At 35.2% G+C, this 22,859-nt stretch overlaps 1 protein-coding gene across 1 annotated transcript; it reads right to left on the minus strand.

Annotated features, from left to right (window-relative positions):
• Window positions 1–718: 718 nt before the first annotated feature.
• LOC142977393 (odorant receptor 13a-like) lies at window positions 719–17,918 on the minus strand. Its single transcript, XM_076121271.1, has 10 exons — window positions 17,836–17,918; window positions 17,176–17,348; window positions 15,927–16,076; window positions 15,352–15,540; window positions 14,743–14,938; window positions 13,072–13,168; window positions 10,139–10,243; window positions 8,848–8,936; window positions 8,236–8,302; window positions 719–784 (listed from the first exon to the last, which is right to left on the minus strand). The coding sequence occupies exons 1-10, from the start codon at window positions 17,916–17,918 to the stop codon at window positions 719–721; spliced, it is 1,215 nt and encodes a 404-aa protein (XP_075977386.1).
• Between the last annotated feature and the right edge of the window lie 4,941 nt (window positions 17,919–22,859).

Raw genomic sequence — 22,859 nt, forward strand, 5'->3', positions numbered from 1 at the left:
AAAAAATACGTTGATCGAGCATAATTTCATGCTAGACGGACAGAAAGAGAACTGCGAACGTAAACTTGCAAGTCTATATCCTTTAGTGGATTTACAAAAAGGTCTTTCATAAAGATGTCCATTTCATTCGGTTCGTAACCAAATTGATATAGGTTACGTAAACGTTAGTTTTTCTCGAAAGGATATAGCGTTATTTACATATAATGCTAACAAAATTGAGTGACGTTAGGATGATGAATGGTTAAGGCCATTTGTGACCTTTCCGATCCGATATGTAAATACTTGAGAGGCTATATCGCGAAGTTTTCCATCGATTTTGGAACCCTCCGTAAACTGTTGGAACGGTTGCCTATTACAATAATAGATATTCGTATTTTTATTGTCGGAAAATTGCGTTTTTTAGATTTATTTATGGGATAGAAATATGTAATTCGGATATGTTTGAAGGTTTTATCTACGGTGCAGCAATTGCGATCTACTTTTCTACATGGTTATTACTCTTGGGTTGCAGCCTTTGAAGATATAAGGCTACGTTATTTGTTATCAGGTTACATATGTATGTATTGGTTTGTATGTATTTATTTCGTTTATAACATTCTGTATGTTTGCGAAACAAAATACTAGTATAACTTTTTCATTTTATTTTATTAGTAACCTTTACTACTTGACAGAAGGTTCTACTGTGTACTAAAATTGATAAGTGTGCAGAGAATATAGTTTACTTTTCTTCATCGGTGTATACGCTGTTCATCAAAGAAAAGTAAGACCAGGTGGTACTTACAACCTGAAAAAACATAAAAAGAAAATTAATGATTTGTTCTCTATAGTCAATAACATATTAGTGCCTGCCCTAAGATTTCTTTTATGTTTCTGGACTTTTACAAACATACAAGCAGAACAAAATTCAACCAGACCTGAAAGATCAATTTTTAGACCGTACAAATATTTGTTTCGGAAATCGAACCGGCGACCTCCGAACGCATTGTCAGTGGCTACTAACTACTGCATTGACTACTCTAACTATAACTGTTTCGTTATATTTAGAGTTGTGTAACATGCTTGCAGAATTAATTTAGCACCCTCAAGTCTGAAAAACAAGGTTCTGCTAAGTTTCTCCTCATTTCCATACATTTCTTGTTTATGTTAATTTTCATAGTTTTCTTAATGCAAACAACCGTTGTAGTCCTCGCTTCATTTTCAACAGAGACATAGAACATCTGTTTTGAGTTATGAAACATAGTTCTTCATACATATTCAATTGGGCTAGCCTTTTTAGCATATTAACTTAGGCACGGAAGGAAGAAAATGTTAAGTAACATTTTAGCTAGAATCCTGGTTAAATATTCGACTGACATTTTGATAGTGCACCTTTCGGGTTTATGGCTTGTAATCGTTACGTTATTTTTACAAATGGTGCATCCTATGCGAAAATCAAAGTTACATTACGTTTAAGCTTTCAATTAGCTTCCAGGAATGAGCTCAAAGGATTTGGACTAGCAAAAAAATGAGTATCGTGCTGTAGGTGTGAACCAAATCACACCTCAACTAAGAATTCGATGCGATTGATTAATTCTGGTCAACGATTGATTTACTTATTCGTATTGTAAAAAGAATTGACGTCGATTATACATTCGATTCAATTTGATGAATTATATAATGCGACTAGCAAACCCGGCGAACTCCGTTTCGCCACCAAATGGCTTCGTTTTATGTAACATTTCGTTTTGTGATTAAGAGATGAAGAAACATTTTTTTATGTTTTATATTTGAAAAGGAAAAAAATATTGCATTTCACAACAGTAATGAATTCATTTTGAATACAAAAATGAAGTGTCATTTAGTTGAACTTCTCTAAGTATATGAAAGTGAATCCAAAGTAAATACTGAATCGAAGCGTTATACGTGTCCGCAAATTATTCGAAGATTCATTGAAGTGCTCTTTGGTAAACCACATTTTTTGTTTTTTGGTCTGACGTTAACACAAACAAAGCGGATGGTTTACCAACTCGTGAACACGCAACGTATAACTGTCCATGTGAAAAACAATGATTCTCTAAATTTATCCCGCAAACACTAAGCGATTGGCCTTGCGACTTGTTAATTGTCATTGCGAACGCAAGGCGAACTGGAAATTGTAATCGTTTGAAGTCAAACGGAAGATCGGTCGGAATCATTGGTATTCGAGGAATACATACATTTTCACCTGCGTACTTTCCGTTAATGATGGTTGCCTCAATCAAATTCGACATAAGTCTTTTTACCGCAAGTCGAGTACCGTTGCAAAGTCGCGGTGGATTCAAATTACGCAATATCATAATAACTGTACCAACTTTGAGTTGCAAGTTATGTGGTGGAAATCCTGGTAACTCCAGAGAGTTCAAAAACTCCGTCGGATAATTTACTACTTCATCGAGATTTGTTATAGAATCAACGGATTTGTATGTCACCAAATCGCCTGCTATTTTTGATTGAATGGTGAAATTCAGTGCGTGTACATCATTATTCTTTGCGGCAAGAATTGCTCGTTCACTTAACCAAGCATAATTCTGATAATTCTCACTAATGTTTGGAAAAACATTTTCAATAAGAGCTAATTGAGAGTCTACAAATCGACAAAAGTCGTTGGTAAGAGTAATTAATCCAGATGTCGCATCAACTGGGACTTTTCCATTTCCAACAGCTAACAATTGTTTGGAAAATTGTGCAGCACTTTGATCATTTTGAAGTTGAACTCTCATATTAATGGTTAGCGATAATGTTTTTACGTTATTCCATAAAGGTGATGCCTTCAGGCAAGCATTCAATTCATCTGCAGGCGTTCCACGGGGAATTACTGGCAAAGTCTGCCTGAAATCGCCTGCCAACAATATCATCAAGCCGCCAAAGATGTTGTTATTTCGCCGAAGATCCTTCAGTGTCAAGTTAAGTGCTTCAAGTGATTTCTTATGTGCCATTGTGCACTCATCCCAAACAATGAGCTTGCATTGCATCAACAATTTTGCCATTGCACTGGATCGGGAAATATTGCATGTTGGAGTATCAATTGTGTTTAAATTGAGTGGCAACTTAAGCGCAGAATGTGCAGTACGACCGCCATCTAGAAGAGTCGCCGCAATTCCAGATGATGCTAACGCCAAAGCTATGTCACATCTTGATCGAATAGTGGCCAAAATCAATGAAATGACAAATGTTTTCCCTGTCCCTCCAGGTGCGTCCAGGAAGAATAGACCACCAGTATTATTGTCCACCGCTTGTATTAATGTTTCGTATACTTGTTTTTGCTGTTCATTCAGTAACGGCACATTATTTTGAACAAATTCCTGAAATGTATCAACATTGTATTGCAGCTCTCGATTTAATTCTTGGTTGAATGCATCGTGCATCGATCGATTTGGCGCAATCATTCCTACTTCAATCAGTAGCTTGTTTGCAATAGTCAAGCATTGATCCTCAATCAGAATCAATCCTTCATTGTAGATTTCATCGGTTATTTGCATGTCAGGATTATTCGTTTGAATGCGCAAACGATGCAAGATATCTTCACATATGTCGTCTTTGTATTTGTTCCATAACTGCATTGGTTGTGAAGGAAAACATGTGGTGATGATAATTGCGAACAGCGTTCGTATTTGGTACGCATTTGATGAAACAACTGAATCGGCAAGTGTTAAATCCCAATGAGAATCGTTCTCCAGCAAACCCAATAGTTGACATGCTTCTCGATATGTTTGGCATTGGTGGCCATTCACAGTTTTCAAATGCGCAAATGATTTTGGTCCACGTACATTTACCAACAGCAGTCGCAAATAAAAACATTCATCATTTCTAGGATGAACAGTATACATACGACCTAGTGCATCAGAGGAAAACACCTGTGGCCAATCTGGAACTGGGGTGCCTTGTTTGCGACGTTGGAATTTCTTTGTTGATTGATTCCAAGTGTAATACTTGGGCATTTCAACGTACATCAGCGTCGCTGCGAATGGATCTGTTTCACACATTGAAAAGAAGCTAGTCAATGTTGTCGATGGTGGTCTCTCAGCTCGTTGTGCGGCATTAGCCTCAGTGAAGTAAACTCTTTGGCCATTTTCCAAATGCACTGCTAAATGTACAACTGTGGGATATCTTTCATGAATTTGAAATGACAATAATCGCCACAGTGCTTCATTAGTACTGACGTATCTGCCCATTTGGAAGTTGCTGATTTCGTCATTCGCATTTTCCGACGCAATACCAAACACAGCCATGTCGCTGCCTTTTGTGACGTACTTGCACAAATATTTGATTGATTTGGCCGAATGACAACTCTCAACGTTTGCATGTGTTTCGAAAATTCGTGATAGCAGCGGGCAATATGCTACAATGAATTCATTTCCGATCTCAATCTCTTGATTTTGAACTTTGACTTTAATAGTTCGACCATTATCTTCTTTTGAACGCCGACGATAAACTGGATATCCATCGTGCCCTGTGACTGTTTCAGCAACTAACGGTCGCGGATATCGTTTTGTGCACTTTCCATCAGCCATGCAAGGCGATAATGGATTCAAAGCACCGCACGGTCCATGCACCATCTGCGTCGTCACAATGTCGTGTAGATGGGGATCAGTGACTGGATCAGGAATTTCAGCTGATATGATGTCATCCACTTCATTTGAATGTAATTTGTTCAGCAACCAAATTAGGATATGAGCATGCGGTAGTCCACGCTTCTGCCATTCCACCGAGTACATATAACAACGTGTGTCACCAAAAACTCGATACTTAGTAAGCACATCCATCATAACTTTGAGTTTTTGCTGAAATACTCTGGCGATTATGTCATGGCGATCTTGCGGTTTTTGTCCCGGTTCCATCTCACGTTCAATTTCCATCCACTTCGGATTGCAAGTGAACGTAATAAACAAATCCGGAGTTCCATAATTTCGCACGTACGTCATAGCGTCTTGAGCGTATTCGTGCATGTGGCGTGGGCTTCCGATATATGATGATGGAAGAATCGTCAGACGTCCAACATTCTGAACATCGCCATCTGAATGAATAGCATCACGCAAGTGTATATAGTCCTCAGATCGTAGCTTTGCCTGATTGTATCGGATGAACGCTAAACGTTCGGTCTCGACTTTGACATACATGTCGACAGCGAATTGCTGGAATAGCCGACGGCACTTCAGAATGACATTCTCCTCATGTGTACGAATCATCAAACGATACGCATAGTAATTCATTGCGCTTAGATTTTTATTCGTTGATACACCTGAAAATGCAAAATTAAATGAATTGTTAATAGAAACCAATAATAGCAATATAATTAGTGTGTGAATATTTTACCTGTAATTGGATCGACCATCTTCAACGTGATGTCGTATCCGTCTTGCCCTTGCCAATAAATGATTGGATATTGTAACGCATCGTACAAACGATGTGTCTCGTTTACACGATGCATGATATTGCTTCTTCGCTGAACGACAATGTCTCGCGATTTAGTTGGATCGCCAACAATAATTGCAGCAACATCATTAACGGTGGGTGCATTGAATCTTCGCACGTGTTCACCTGTTGGGGTACAATCCGCTCTTATGACAAATTTGTGCGTATCCGATGGCATTTGTTCCAATGCTGTTTTGAACATATTAACCACAGCGTTATTAGCGTGAAAAAATGCTTGCAACTGTTCTATAATTCGTCTCTTTAACTGTTGTGTTCCCTGTATATTGCAACGCACATTCAGCTGATCCACCATCGACGAAATAAAATATATTTGCAGAAATTGATGCGGCTCATCCGGTGATGGCACCATTGAACCATGCAAATGATATATTTGTCCTTGTATCTGTAATTGCAAACAATCATTTGTTGAAGAATACGGTGTAACTTCTGATCGTGTGATGGTGTAGTGTTTGGTGTATATGTAGTTTTTATTGTTGCAATTCATTTTGTTAGTGTGAGTGATTGGTTCTGTGTGTTGTATCTTTTACCTTGCAAGTCGGCATAAAGCCGCCTTCTCGAATGATATTAGCTCCAAAGGAAGTCATGCGAAAGCAGTTATTGTATTCAAGGATGTGTTGAAGAAAATGGTAGGAATCGTGATCACTTCCATCGAACAATTGTTTCAGTGGCTGTGGTGGTGTAAGTAATGGATCCAGTTTGACTTTTCCACTTGCGCAACACAATCCAGCCGTTTCTCTTTTAAACTTTAACGCATTACAATATCGGCATACAGTCGTCATTGGTCCAATATCTAAATTTTCATCATTACTGTAGTTCGCAGTGGGATCATATTGGAATGCCAAGCGATTGTATGATGCCAATGATCTTCGTGTGCTCACGCGCTGTCTTAATCGGGCATTTTCTCTTATTATATTTTGTCTTACTTCGCTTAAGTTCTGTGAATACACTTGTTGCTGGCTTGCATGTCTTGTGCGGCGGCCGATGTTCGCACGTCGTCCTCTAGGCATTTTGGACTATGGACAGAGTAGTGAATTTAACCTCAAATGCACGATCCACATAATTTACACAGTTTAACTTACCACCTTAAAGACAAAATGCCTGCTGTTGAAATCGAATAAAAATCTGCACAATACACGTAATTGATTTGTTGGTTTCCAATTAAAATGTTAGGAAACGAATAACTTATATTTTTTACTTTTTTGAACACAATACCGTTTTTTCACATGAAATTCTCTGTCAAACAATATATCACGCACCGGCACCATCTACAATGAGTAGCTGTCAAATAAAAATATTAAAAGAAATACGATACAAATATTGGTATGTAGTACATGCTATGTATCAGAGATGGCGCTGTATGAGAAAAATGATTTTCTCTGTTTTTTCGCCTTTCTGTTGAATTTTTTCCTGAATTTTCTTTGCTATAAACCTCGCGGAGCTCGAGACCTTTCCAACGAATCCAAAACCGTGGAAATCGGTTCGTGCGTTCTGGAGTTATAGCGTCAGGAAGGAAAACCCGACTTATTTTTATATAATGCGATAACACCCTAAGGATCGCTAGTTTGATGGTCTCAACGTTTCTACCTGAAGAGTTTTTCTTAATAACTAAGTATAATAATTTAATAATGAATACCACTAACAAATCATGAATAAAAATATTGCCTCTAGGTAACGTTTCAGACAAATTGTTAGGTAACGTAGACCTCAGAACTAGGGTAAACGCTATCGGACGCAATAATAACACAGGTCTTGGGACTTCTATAAACTTTTGTAAGGACACTGCCACAATATAGTAGTCCATAGAGCCTTGAATAATACATGATACTCTTGCAGCGTTTTAATTTATATTGAAGTCGGTAAGTATTCTGTACAATTCTCCCACAACCTCTAAATATCTTTGCGATAGGTTATCATATGGAATTTTGGCAGTCGTTTTCATAAATTTCCTAAGTATGGATACAATTGTGATTTCGGAAGCTGTCTGATCGTTACCCAGACGCGCGGAAACCGAGCTCAGGTAGGTATTTAAAATAAAGATCTTTGCTAACTAATGTTTATTGTGATTTAAAATTCTTTCGATTGCGTTTTTACTTCGAACACTGGAATAGAGTATGTTAATTCTTGCTTTTCATTTGAAAATCGGAATTTATACTCAAAAAACATTCAAATAATTATATTTTCATTTGCTAAAGTATGTAACTTAACAATATATTTTGTGATTAACCAAATTTTTAATGCTTTTCATTAAGTAACTGCTGTACCTACTCTGTCCTGAGCTTTACCCAGGTCACCTTGAACACCATCCTAGCCAAGATATTACGATAACACGTAATGAGTTTGTCCGTCATCCCTCGTCGCGTCATTCCTTTCCTAGGTTTAATAATACACCCAGGTATATGAACGACAAATGTTTGTTATTTGGTACCAAGAATGTTGCATTTGTGGTGACTATTAGTTAGTACATTATATTGTAGAGCCAACATTGGGACCAATATTTGTAGTTTCATACAATTTAATGTTCAATATCAAGTAGAAACAAATGTTACAAGTGTATAATGAGTCTTGGAGACATTGCGTTTATTCAGGCGCTGCTTAAAGAACTCTTAGGCATGGAAGACCTCATCACAATGCTTTTATACATCGTTAAATCTTTTTGTTATACAAGTTGCCCAAAGGTATAAACTTTTATTTGGTTGTTGTAACATATCAACAACCAATATAAAAGTGTACAATTGCCTTTATCTGTCTTACAATTGGTGCTTAGGTTCTCCAAAACTATCTTACCTTAGTAAATAAGTGCAAAGACACAACTGCATATCTCAATGACGTCAGGCAGCAAGGATTTTGGGATCTGAAACGTAGAAATAGTTATTGAAACACATCATCGAAAAATTGCAATGCGTGATAATCTGTAGAATCACAGACTGCGGAGAGCCAGCTTGAATATGACAACTTCCATGCGCTCTAATAGCACTACTTAGCATGATATTGAGGTTCTCGTGCTCATAGCCAGTTGGGCACAACGGTCGGTTAACTACGCTGGGTTGAACAGCTCTTGTCGCGGTCATTTCATATGTGGCTACTTATTGATATTTTTTTTAGGGCAGTGGTTTAGGTCGCCACGCCGCTACCATTGCGTCGGAAGGTCGTAGGTTCGATTCCCACACGGAAAAAATATTTGTGCGATCCACAAATAATTGTTTTGGGTCTGGTTGTACTTTGTGACCGTTGTTTGTATGTTTGTAAAAGTCCCCGCGACACAAGAGCAATTCTTAGTGCGGCAAATAGTAAAAAAAAAAAAAATTTGCGTCCGTTGGCAGTTTAAAAGTTATCAAAAAGATAACTGTTTTGGCCTGTCTGGCGCCTTGAACATTTTTACAATAGGTTTACACTTACATTTTTATAATAAGCCATATTGCTTTCTTGAAGTGTGTACCTCCTTCGTACCACAAGCTTTGGTACGCAGTATCTGCTAATCTAGCACTCTGGAACAAAACACAACAGAAAATGGATTCAACTATTTTCCGGTCATGAGTCAATAATCGTATTTGTATCTTTTTGTTATTTGTATATATTAGTTTCTTGTAAACATGGATTGCCGTCATAACTGAAAGAGGTTTACCATTTCATACCAGGCTCTTGATAAAAATTGGAAAGCTGTTGATTCATCATAATTTATTATTCGACTTAGTTCTGCCCCTTAAAAACTCCCAGAGTAAAAAGATATCATTATCAAAGGCTGTAAACAATTTTTGCACCAAAATTTCTTAAAAATCCGTTCAGTAGTTCTGACGTATTGAATTATGAACTTCCAAAAATATATTTTTTTTAGTTAAATGAGTAAAGTCACAGTGTATTTTTTCTGAAAAATATGTAAAAGAAAGCATGTGCAAGAAAATGTTTCGTATATTAGAAAACTGTGGCACTGAATGGTCACTTGCTTCTATGTTAAAAAGCTGCTCGAGAAAATAAAGGTCTCTTGAGATGACTCAGAAATAGTTTACACTGAAGGTGGCCTTCGAGAGGTTTTAGTGGGTAAATCTCGTACCCTCGGTATTACCCTTAGGGGGTTGAATATCTTGAGTTTTTACCCAACACAAAATGGCTTGTGAGCTAGTGTTTACATAATGTATGTAGCATTTTGCATAGCCGGCTGTGACCCGACTACTGCTCTGTAAAGTGAATGATTCTATATGAGGTTTAATATAAGAAAGTGTCTTGTTTCTTTTACGCCTGGAGATATGAAAGAGAAAGGAAAATGCATGTTGACTATTTAAAAGCTTGCTGTGGTTTAATTGGTATAATGTTCGGCCTTAGCACAAAAGACTAGCGGTTTGTACTTGACTCGTAACCATAATCAGTATGTGTATCTCAGATGACTGCCATTTTACGTCAAATTAATGGCCACTATGGAGTACATTGCTGCTTTGACGTGTAATATCAATCATCATTGTTTAAGGAAAAAGACAATGTACAACGAAGCGGCTATCAAATAGTTGTCAACGGAAATACACAATTAGCACTCCTGCTGTCTTACACAAAGAAATAAAGAACGCTGAAGCTTACAGGAATTATAAAAATATTTATATTCACTATATTTTAAATTAAATATGAATTCTGTACTAACGTATAAATCTGGAGCACTTTTATATACAAAAAATGTTTAAAACATACATGTGAGACTTACCGCTCGTGTGAGCATCTCGCCGTAGTAACACAAATACAAAACGTTTAACAGGGAAGATGCGACCCCTACGTAATTGTTCAGTGTGTATGTCGGACCGCGGGCGAACTGAAAAACATAGACACAGTCGTTAAAGAGATTGTAGACTACGTGATTTAATGTTAAGACGTATGAGTTGGTATAATATTGATATATAAATAAGTAGTGCAAAATATAGCATATTTAGGGCAAATAGAATAGCTTTAGCTAGTTCATACAATACCTACGGTTTAATTAATGATCAATATTGTAAAGGCAAAAATAGTTCTTTGCCATCATTTTATATATCGAATGATTGTAAAATGTATGACGATTGTATTTTGTTAAAAACCTACAAAATAAGGTCATGGGAACTATTTTCACACAGCTGAATTTGGATAGCTTGCTAGCTTGTTATTGTAAATGAGATTGGCCTATGAAACGATGACACACACCCATAAAACATGATGTATAATGTCCAGTAATATGTATTTTTAAGGGACTGCTAAAAACATCATAATCGGCAAGTCTGCAGTCATCTCAAAGATATGCTTTGTACTGAAAAGTTGTGAAACATTTTTATTTGAGCTCTGTCTTTTACTGTCTAGTACTTTCAAAGCTTATGATGTAACACAAGTTACAAGGTATATGGAAGTTTTGTTTGCAAGCGCTGTTAGAAAATAGGTGACTCGATTTCATGTCAAACTTTTAACAAAATGGTCGCTGGTTTTAATGTTCTGTGGATCTTTTATTTTACTTTCGAGAATATTTTTGTAACTATTACTATCTAATATAATAAACGCGAAAGAATTGTGTCAATCTATCTGTTACGCTTTTACTCCTCAATTGCTGAATCTTTTTTAATTTGCTAAGATCTGTTTGCCGGCTCCTTTAATTTAATTACCTTAAGATTAATTGACGATACATTCACTTACTTTACGTTATCATCAGCGACCGTATTTGATGTAAGCGAATAAATAATGATTTTGAGTAAATTTTATTGATCATACTTATCTATTACATGCATACGATTTTATAAATATGTATATGACATCTACCTATAGTGCAGAAAGATGGTCCACGTTTTTCGACAAAAGCTAGTACATTTAAGTTTTAAACTCATCGTGGTTTTTCAAAAGTTATGTAACCGTTACTTATGTGACGTTCGCTTTGGAACTCGTTGGTTTTCATTGCGTGCATCTAATGGTAGTGTGACTGGGTCGTCCGGTCAATAGACCAAGTTATGCACTGCGCTTTGTGTTCACCGTTTATGTAAGAACGTTATGTTCCCAGATTGAAAATTAATGGTAAAACTGACCAGTATAGTTGCACAAGGAGAATTAATGCTTCTAGTGACTATTTTAGGAACTTACATAATGTTATTTTCAAAGCCCAAGTTAATAGTTGTAATTTTTTCTCCTTTTTTACTATGGTCAGTGCATATCGGTCCTCCTTCTGTAATGCGAGAAAGGCTAGGGCTGTGTCTTTGGCGACTAAGAGACTGGATTTCATCAATAACCACTTTAAAGGCATGCAAGGTTTTATCACAATATCTACCTACTTTCTTGTATCGTAAATTATATTTTTTTATATGTATTGATAGTGTTATGCATATTACCAATGCTTGCCTCTCACAAAAGTGGTCGAGGAGTCGATATCTTGACGGTATGGTCAATGACATGGAGCAATGCCTATATTTATTAGTATATAACATATAATTTCTCGATAGTCTGAATTTTTGCTGAATATACTAACAAATTATAATCACGGTAATGTGTCCCGAGTAGCGAAGGTCAACACACCCACACCCGAAAGTTTCCAATTTCTAATCAAAATACTTATCCGTTCATTGACCTCAGAGTAGCCGTCTGAAGTATTTTTAAGGCTTCAGGGGTCTACAAGTATTTTAAATACTTACCTGGCTTTTACTAGAGTAAATGTTATGAGCCGTCGTGATTGTAGACATGAACTAGATTTCTTTTAGAGATAATTGTTTGTGAAGTGGTAGTTAGGTTACTCTACTACAAGAAAATCCGTCCACTAAAAGTAATTTACGATAGTGCTACGCATTTTTCCCTGTTTATCATTATTGCTAGCTTCTGCACGCAACTACGTTCGCGTGGAAATTATTTTTCAGGCAGAAAATATCCTGGGTTTAATTCAGGTTATGAACTTACTATGTCCTACATTTGCATAAAATCCGATCATTAGTAATTGCGTAAAAAAATAACATACATATTTACATAACATCTGTCCTCACAAACTTTCTTATTTATAATATTAATAGGTGAATAATTATCTATAGAGTCGCACATTTATTATTCATCAACGTTCATGTTTAACCTCATCGTTTAAAACTTTCAAGAATCCTAGCTTCTTCCGTTTGCTGACTATTTATCTATGTTCCATTCTAATCATGTTTCTATTAGTCCAAATACTTTATAGATATCGTTGAATCCAAAGTATTAAATATATTTTGCGTCATATGACTGTAAACTACTATCACATTCACGTCATAGGCTTCAATGTTAACCGAATCATTGAACCAGTTAATTATGAATAATGACGACACTATTGTTATAAAATACACATAGAAATTAGGGATGTTATGTATATTCAATACGGATACGAATATTTGAATAAAGTCGGTTACAGAGTAGAAAATTATTTTTAATCACTAAATAATATATCCGAATTTTTAAGGTTATTTAAAAAAAATAAAAACCTCGCTAAACTAGATAACATCATAAGCATAAAGTTTTGTTCTAAGATATTTTCTTCTAAAATAAATAAGTATTTAATTTACCCACTTGTTAATAAGGTTTTTGGTCTTTAGAAATAACCCTGTATTTCAAAATTAGTTTGGTTAGTTTCGGTTACGGTTACGGATAACCATAACATCCCTCAGTAATACTCACTTCACCCGCAAAACTAAAAGCGCATGTCGTTATCCCAACATACAATAGATCTATGAATATCATTCGGTTAAACACGTTATCCAACTGTCGAGATAACCTGTCAACAAATGAAATATCTGTTTTATTTATGTCTCTTTCTATTATATGGCATATAGGCTCAGAGAGTGAGATAGCGAATGTGAATTGTTTGCTTTGTTTATCGCAAATGGCGATTGTTTTTGTACATTTTTGTTGCCAGTAGTTTTGATGGTAAGCCTATTGACACTATAAAATTTGTTTTATAGTCGATTTCATCAGCTTATCATGTGCAATTTCGGCAATCATTACACATACTTTATCTATCATATAGGTTATCCAACATGTATCTATAACTTGTGAAACTGAATTTTAATCTTTAATTTCATGCTAAAACATTATAGTGCCATTGTCATGAGTTTCCTAGGACTCGTATTTAAAAGCTGGGAGATTAGTGCACGGCTTTATTTAAAGCTGAGCATGAAGCTTGCCGCTGCGTTAAATGTGAAGAAACTAAGCGATCAGCCTAGATTATGTGCTCTTTTAATATATAATGACAATATAAATAAATATTAATAGTTGATAAGGATTTATTTTTGAAAACGCATTATTATTTTTGGCACTCCCTTTTTCCCCTATTACATAAACCAAGTATCAGGACATCAGTCTGGGCATATTGTTATTTTCAGTGTAATTAGAAATAGCTACACAGACAGACAGGATAGGGCAATTAGGGAGAAAGAAAAGACCTTTCTTCGGCAGTGGAACACTGTAGTGGACCTATTAAAAACCTGGATAAAGTAGTGACAAGAAACTATGATAAGATTTTACAATTTTCAAAATAATTTTATAAAAACTAAAGCCTGATAAAGCCCAGTAGAACCCAAAAAACTACTACATTACATACACCATCGGTCCCCAACAGAAAGAACATACTTAAAACTGCGGAAAAACTTAGTTCAGTTGGCAGACAACCAGAAAAAGTGGCCTCCATAATAGAGATTGATTAGATGGCTCTAGACAAAGTTCCTAGCCTCCCCACGTGGTCTGTGTAGTTATTTATTCTAGAAGTCTACTTTAAAAGTAGTTACGGGACATTTTGTCGTTTTAAAATGTAAGTAATGTGTTGAAAATTTATGTGGCTTTTATTTTTAGATGCTGTTTGGTATTTTAAGCCCCCTGTAGCTAGATTTATGTGTAAGTGTGGGAGTTTAAAAAGATTATCTGTATAAAACTATTTTTTTGTATTAGGGTAAGGTAATTTATTATATTGTTACGAAAAGGTGTAATTCGTAGGTACTATAATCTCGTAGGCCACTGCAAACGGAGAGGGCGGACTGTAACACCCATTGAGCATCACGAGTAGTCACGACTATCAATAAATACAATCTGACATGCAATGGAGTCTGAGTAAGAATCAGTTTCATATAAATCTATACTGTAGAAAAATGGTTTCCGTCTCGGTCTATGTCATTGCTGCCTTATACGTTGTTTAGACTGCAGTCGTCTGCAAAATTCTGCCTTGAAGAAGCATTTGTATCATAACTGCTATGTGTGTAAAAGTATATGAAATTATAATTAAGTCTGTCCATGCGTATAAAGCCTCTAAAAGCATTCATATTGCAGGCAGGAACATTGGCAATAAGTGAATCTCACCTAATTAATTTCTGATGTCTTTTCACGAACTCTTCAATGCTATACTCGTCGTACTCCTCGCTCCGTCTATCACTGTTCATCACCGGTTTTACTTGAGACAAATCGTCTTTCAACATCATGAACTCAGTGCCAAGTAACGCACATAAAGTCACCACTAGTAAATTTGATCCCATGTATATGAATATAAAGAGAAACACTGAAATGAAGATTATTTTTAGATTTTCATGCCTCTTATATCTAAAAGAGTACATTTAGCTGTATGAAAACCCTCAGTCCCATATAATAAAAAACAGCTATGTCAAACTACTGGCTGTAAGTGAGATAATTGTTTTATACTGATATTCCAATAGAAAATTGCAAAGACAGTAATAGCAATTTCTTCGACTCCATAATCGAAACTTAATCGTTGCAACCAACAGACCGCAGAGGCAGTAAATAAAGTGTTTGTTATAAAGTTTCTAGAATATACCAAATATTCAAGAAACTTTATAAAACGTTTTGCCTAACTATGCTTTGCGTCCACTTTTGCTCGATACATTTATGCATAAAATCACACCCTTTTCCTTCCTGAGAATGCTTGATCTATTGAATAAATTTGGGCTTACTTACTAACATAAACCTGGAACACATAAACAGCCAGATAAATGAACCAGTTCTTCGTTGGGTTGAAGGGGTAAGCAGCAGCAATAGGCAGAAGCATCTCACACTCTTGTTTGAACACAAATGTACGGAACACCGTCTCAACTAGCGGTGATGACATGTATTGAACTGAACCGAGAATTGTGATCCAGTAGGTAGCTGAAATATAATTTTAATGGTTTAGATAATGGTATTAAAATTCTAAACGGGTCTTTACCGCGATGATAATATACAATATTTGTTACCCGAGGTTGCGACGAAGATCCATTTAGCATTTTAGTAATATTTGTACAAGCCGCGCCAGTTAAATAAATTTGATAATAAGAGATAAGCAAAAGTCATTTAATTGAATATGACGTATCAGTTCCATTCTAATTTCCATTGGAAAGTCTTTCCAAAAACCTTACCACACTCTAGCCGGCTGCAGAGAGAAATAAATAACTTCTTTCAGAGGTAACTATTACAGATAGGCCTTTTTTAACCCAAAAACACGCTTTTACAGAATATAATATAGCGCACTGGATGATGATCCTGTATAAACTTACCTCTATTACAGTAGTTGATTTTCTTAAGTATTTCATTCTTCTCGTCATTCTGTTCTTTAGTATATTTTGTCCTCCACAAGTGTCCAAGATCACTTATGATAGTCGAGATCTCATCCGTCTTTGGTACTATGATCAGTGATTTGAAAATTGCTGTAATTGAAGATTCCGTGTTAGAAGCAGGTAAATTTTGTAATTGCCATCTGCATCGTCAGTCCTGTCTATAACGACCTACAAGTCTACCTTAGAAGTTTCGAATCCTAATTATTACGCATCTGTGAGGTAATTCTGGAGATTGTAATTATTTTGAAGGTCTTAGAGTGTTTTTGTTGTTTTTTGCACAAACCCCAAGTTTGTTAATCAGTAACCAAAAACCTAACTGTATGTAAAATACATAAAAACTGCTCAATATTCCTTAATAAGGTCATATGAGATAAACGTAATGCAAACTTTATACAAAAACAGTGACTACAAATCTACATAAATTAAAAGAACAGTCCATATCTACAGAAGTCAAAGACCTTTCATTCTCAAAATAATAATATCATTTAATAAACAACACGTGTCTCACAGTACACGAGGCTTCTTCCAACGGTTTCCGAGGAAAAGAAGCCAATTTATAAAGGATTTCCGCCATTTCAACGCCTAATTCAATTAACTATGTTGGCAAACGTTTTCGTGAAGTCGCTTTTAAAGAAGTAACAATAAAGCTTAAGTAACCAACTGTAGTTCAGAATATATATTTGTTGCCTTAAAGAGGTTTTTTAAGTGGGTCTTTGAAACCATAGAAAGTAGAGGAAAATTGACAAAGGTATTCCTTTCCTTATTGATCAGGAATAATGGCTTGGGTACTTGGTAGTATTTATTTTTTGACGAAAGGCGTACCGTTTTTAATAAAATAATTGAGTTTTCTAATTAACGCAGCTTGTAAACTAACTTATATTTAGATTTAGCTCGGATTCCTACATTCGGTACAAACAAAATGGGTGCGTTTCACCTTAAATTTACAATTAGTTCATTAAAAAAATGGTTCTGATAATACTGATTAGTTGTTCATACACAACATTTCTCTATAGTTCCACGTTGGTTAAGCGATAGGACATCGCCCCTCAGAGTCGTAGACAAGTTGCAGTAGAAATCTGGTACTTCACTAAATTGAAGAGAGTCTAAGCCTTGCTGTAAATGCACTGCAAGGCTTAAATTTTCTTCTTTCTTGGGCACGTAATTCCCTTACGAAAGTCGTTATACTTACAATGCGTGCAGACCAAGAAAGAAGGCAACATATAAGCCACGGGTATCATCTCTCCGTTAGACACGAGTATAGTCATGTGCGTGGTAAACGATATGAGGTGCACCACAATGGACGGTACTATGTAGAAGAAACGCCAATTCTTCTTTAAGAACGGCTGATCTCCTTCAAGGTACCTGTTAAACAACATATTACATTAATTGGTTGTTGTCATGAGTTGCAAAAATACCCTTTCCTAAGATAGGTTATCGTGTTTCACAAAAAAATAATACAATAAATTGTTGGAAATAAAAAATGATTTTTAACGTGCGTTATTAAAAACATCAATACAATTGGGAACCTCGTTTCAGAGTAGTAATTATTTATTTCTACCGATATCAAATAGACTTTGGAGGCCCGACAATCAAACGCACTGAAATCATAATAATATTACAGAAAATTTTTGAGAGCATTTGACATTTAAACGATAGTTTCAAAGATTCGTGATTGCGCTACAAGTCTACATTTATCATCGTTTTAGGAGGGCTTCCAGCAATTATTCTTTCTCTATTAAAAATGGAACGTAATTTCTTTATGAAAAGTAAAAATTGAGTTCTTTGTCTGACATTTTTGGCGAAATACAAAAATAGTTCTAAACGAAACATGAAAAGAATTGAAACAGACCTGACGTTGAAGTTATTTAAAAAATAGAAACTTGATTGAAAAGATTTGGAATATTCTTGAGGGAATTCACTTAGAGCCTCCATTTTGACGTTTCGAGTTTGATCGAGTGTATGGTGAATGATGCATATTTCTCACGAGACATTTATTCCTAGCAGTAAATATCGAATTATTGAATTAGGGATTATCAATTCTATTAGTACCGTTTAGGGTTGCTTGGTCTACGAGATAATATGTAGTTTTTTTAGATATCTTTGTATAGGTACTTTGCAGAACTCTGTATCCTCAATTTAGTGGTATGACAAAGATGATACTACAAGTTTTACAAATAAAACATGAACACAAAGCTAGCAATCCTGTTGACAACTTCAACTAGATTTAAAGGCATATGTTACAATACCATGAATTCTTGTATTTTTTCGTTTGCTTATAATATTCTATAATACGGTAAAAGAAACTACGGAACCGTAACATGAGCAATTTTTCAAACACATACAATTTGTTTGTAGCAAAAATTCGCAGCATACAATTTGTACACACCGTGGGTACGCATTACTTTCTATTACCTTCGTGTCCTAACCATATTATTTGTACAGCACGTGTAATCTACCAAATTACGGAGGCACCTATAAACTATTGTTTATTTGAAGCGTATTCTGTGTAATGGCGTTATTATTTTGCAGTATAATCGATATTTTTTTGTTGTTGCTTATAGTATTTTTTTCACGAACCTGATTGTTTTTGTTATACCTAATAGCAGATGCTTATATGGAATTCAGAATATGCCTATTTCAACAATTTACAAATAAACAAATTCATTTTTCAATTCAACAAATTTCAAAATCAATTAGTATTGGCATGTTTTAATTCCTATTTTTTCCTTATATTTCCATTTTATAATACCTATGAAAATCAAATTTACGATACCTACTCCAATTTTACGATATTGTGTCCACTAAGTGCGAACAACGCGTTGCTAGTTTTACGGTACATAAAAAACAAAAATCATTTTATATCACAACGAACATAAATGACCAAGTATATACACGAAACATTAAAATTTAATGTTATTTTAATCCTGACGTCATTTCAGGTTTAATTTATTGTGAGCGACAAAGCCGTTATGAAAATAATGGTTTTTAAGGACCCTCCTCTCTCATGAACCGCTTACATCCTATACCTCTCTCGATTACAAAAACCAAACAACACTTGTCGTGTTTTTCCAAAGCCCTGAGGTTCTAAATCAAAGTTTATATTTTGTACTTGTTTTATCATTTGGAGTTTTCTTTTTGTTTTTTTGTAGGGTGATTTTAAACTTCGTCCCATAAAACAAGGGTATCTTTTTTTATTTATCCTGTTTCTGTCTCCCAATGCTGAGCAAAGGGATCTCCCTTGAATTTTCAGTCCCCTTGGTCGATGGTTACGTCCAGCCATGCATCTATCTTTTTTACTTCCTATAAAAATAAAAACAAGATATCAAAAAAAAAACACTCACGGGTAAAAATAAATTTCTTTAATAGACATTTATTAAGAACAAAACAATAACAGGGATCGGAACGACACTGCTTCCTCACGCCAGAAGTTTGTAGAGTTGACTGCAGACCTCCGTTGATTGAAGAGTCACTTAAAGAGAAAAACAAAGATGGAGTTCATTTTCTAAATATAATTTACTGGCTTCTGAAGCGACCCTCGAAAACCGAGTTCCTTCAAAGGTCATTAACTTTTAATCATACCCAATTGTTAATATCCGAAATGTGAACAATTGCCTAACAAAAGAACAGTTTGGGCCAAAACGGGAACTTTTCATTTATTCAAAAACTTCTCGAAGTTATTATTGACGTTTTCTCATCACGGTCTGAATGGCTTTCGAGTAAAAACAATGCGAGGATTTTGCTCCAATGGCCAAGTGGGACGTAAATTTTCATTCATAATATCGTAGGGAACTTGCGGCTGTGTAGAAATTCAAGTTTTCGACTCGTGCCCACAATTACGAGAATGATGAAGGTAAATTTTGTTTGTCGGGTTATTGTCGGAAATAATCAAAATTATTCGAAGAGAAGGTTACTGTAGAAGAAAGAATAAACATGTGTACTTCATCTTGCAGTTTGGTTAAAGAAGCTTGCAGAGAGATCTAGTTTCAGTACTAATACTCAATAATAAAAGTATACCAGCTACTAACGACGACAGTCTGTTTACGATGACATCTTATCCAAAATAACCTTTCAAAAATACACTTGCAGATAATTGCTTCATAATTAAAATAGTAACTGTTTTTATGTTAGGCAAACTAGCTACAAGCGTCCATAAAATAATACTAGTGAGTTTAAAAACTAATCCTATTTGTATCTGTTTTTAACATGAACAGTTGATTCGAATGTAAACTGTTACAGTGGATTACACTTAAAATGCTCGGATATACATATTTTATATTTATAGTACCACTTTAATAGGTAAAAGGGCTTTAAGTTTGAAATTTATAGAGGCTATTATTTGTAATTTATAATGCGCAACCAATGAAATTTTATATAAAGAATAGTTAAATGTTAAATTATGTCTAACATTAAAAAGAAATATGAGATATGGTTTCACACGTAATAAATTTAAGATACGATATTTGAAGAAATATTTAAATCCAATTTTAATACAAATAAACAATGTACACACATACATTAAGTCACGCCTTCTTCGCACAAGGGTAGCCAGAGGCCAGAGAACGCCACTTGACACGATCCTAAAAAACTTCCTTTTGTTTCATTCCCATCCATACATTTTATCATAAACAATATTATATTATTACATATTTCCATAGAGTGTTGAACACTTCGAGTCATAACCCTCTCTTGCTAGTCATTAGGCAGTTCAGTTTCTTAGCGCACGAAACAGTCATCAGGGTGTCTATTGACTAGTGTACCTCGATTCTCTACCACTATCGACTACCGACAACCGGCTAGCTATCGAAATTTTGACATTTCGCATGTACTGCCAAAAAGTTTCTGCGACGCCCGTCAGAGGCGCTGATCAGATTTTCATTCAAAATTTCTCGATGACAGGTCGGTTGTCGGTAGTAGTAGAAAATCGAGCTACTGAACTCCTTGCTTTATGTGCCACTTGAGTGATCATCCTTTTAAAAACAATAATGTGGTCTAAATACTAGGCAATAGTGCGTGGTACTAGTTTTTCAATTGAGCTACTTCTATCCTCAAACTCCAGCGAACTAGTAATTCGATGGTCGTTGCATATTTAGATTCTTTCATGCCCGGTTTTTGAGGTACATTTGGTGGTAGTATATCTATTTAATAGCGTTCAAGCTGACATAAACACGAGGATTTTATCAGATAAACTACCGTTAAATGTATCCCAGAAACCGGACATTAAACTATAAAAATGCTACATATCAACCACAATTTATGAAAATAAAAGGAATTTTAAAATGAAGGAAAATAATAAGTATTTCTATGATGGAAATTTCTAGAAATTCCATCGTAAATAAAGTTACATGAATCGTTTTAAATGTTAACTCGTCCACTGCGTGTATTCGAAAACTTTATAAAGCACTACATACAAACAAATTTTGTTAATTCCCAAATACGTCACGTTAATGGAGTCCCGTAAGTTATTAAATTGAGTTATTACTTTCGACGTTTCCAGTTTGTACTGTTATAGTGAAATATTTTCAAAGCGGAACCGTAAAATTTTAGCTTTATTCATAAACTGTTTGTAAATATCTAAAAGCGTGAATGTAATTCCTAAATTTAAAGATTAATTTATTAATTATGTGATATAATTGTTGCGTATTATTTGGTTAAAATAATCCTGTTAGTTCAATTGTAGGTACATATATTATGTTATACGCCATTGTCCCACGGTAGGTGGGGTCGGCATTGTAGGTATATGGAATCAAACCCAACAGGTAATATTTTTTGTGTCATTTCGTTTCACATTTATTAAAATTTTTATCCGTGTTTTGTATATTTGTATTCCAGCTACGGTCCTCTGTAGTGAAATATCTATTTTCAGCACTTAGAAATGTCATCATACCTACCCTTTAGGTCTTTTACAAATACGTATACGAAGTACTCAAGAAAGGCTGCTGAAAGTTTCATACCGATACCGGTGAAATTCTGCCATTTTGCCTTTTTGTCCAAGAATAAAAATTTGAATACATAACACGGTAAACGCCTAAAACTAACCAATAAGTATTCACAAAGTTGTCGGTAAGCCGATCAACAAATTTGTTTCGAACCTTAGGAATAACGTTCGATATCGGAAGAACTTGCTTATCACTTGAAGTTTCGGTATACGTTTATAGCGAGTAGGCGTTTTAATAGTACGTCGTATGGATATAAGCAACTGGCTGGTAAAGGCTCTACGGAATTTTCTAGATGAAAAATGTATGGTACTAATTTAATGTATAGTAGTGCATTATGAAGTTAAGGTATTGATATATTCTTGAATATAATCTCTTTCTAGAGTGATTGATATACGTTTACTATAATAATTCCTTCAATCCATGATACGTAAACTCCAAAGTAACTGCTAGAATTAAAAACAGATCAACTGAAAGTTTCCATCTACTTGCCGCAACAAACGTTGTTTGTACTTACTTCTTTTTATACAAATGCCATAATAATGTATACATCAAATAATTTTCTTAAAGTATGTATTGATGCTGAAGTTTAAAACATGAAGACAAGTAGCCTTTGTTTATTCAATTTCGGGTCTTCAACCATCTAAAGCACTACAACTCTCCCTCCCCGGTCGAAGATCCAGAAGACGGCCCAAAACTAGATGGGAAACTGTAGTGCAGAAAGACATGAGTGAGTGTGAGGTTTCCGAAGACGATGTCCAGGACAGAGCGAAGTGGAGGAGAAAGACCAGGAAGGCTGACCCCACTACCATGTGGGATTCATAGCATGGAAGAGAGAGAGGGTTTTCAACTATCTTCATGCAAAATTTCATTAATTCGGCGCATTTGATAAGCAGGTAGTATATTAGTATGGATTACAAGTTTTAATTATTATAAATAC

The sequence above is a fragment of the Anticarsia gemmatalis genome, chromosome 12 (genome assembly GCF_050436995.1).
Source record: "Anticarsia gemmatalis isolate Benzon Research Colony breed Stoneville strain chromosome 12, ilAntGemm2 primary, whole genome shotgun sequence".
NCBI lineage: Eukaryota > Metazoa > Arthropoda > Insecta > Lepidoptera > Erebidae > Anticarsia > Anticarsia gemmatalis.

What these genes read in the sequence shown, in the direction of transcription:
- LOC142977393 (XM_076121271.1), bottom strand. Translation starts at nt 17,918, where the DNA reads ATGGAGGCTCTAAGTGAATTCCCTCAAGAATATTCCAAATCTTTTCAA. An exon ending in CTTTTAGTTTTGCGGGTGAA is followed by an intron (nt 10,244 to 13,071) that starts GTGAGTATTACT and finishes TATGTTTTTCAG; the next exon opens with TTCGCCCGCGGTCCGACATA. An exon ending in GCGAGATGCTCACACGAGCG is followed by an intron (nt 8,937 to 10,138) that starts GTAAGTCTCACA and finishes GTTTTGTTCCAG; the next exon opens with AGTGCTAGATTAGCAGATAC.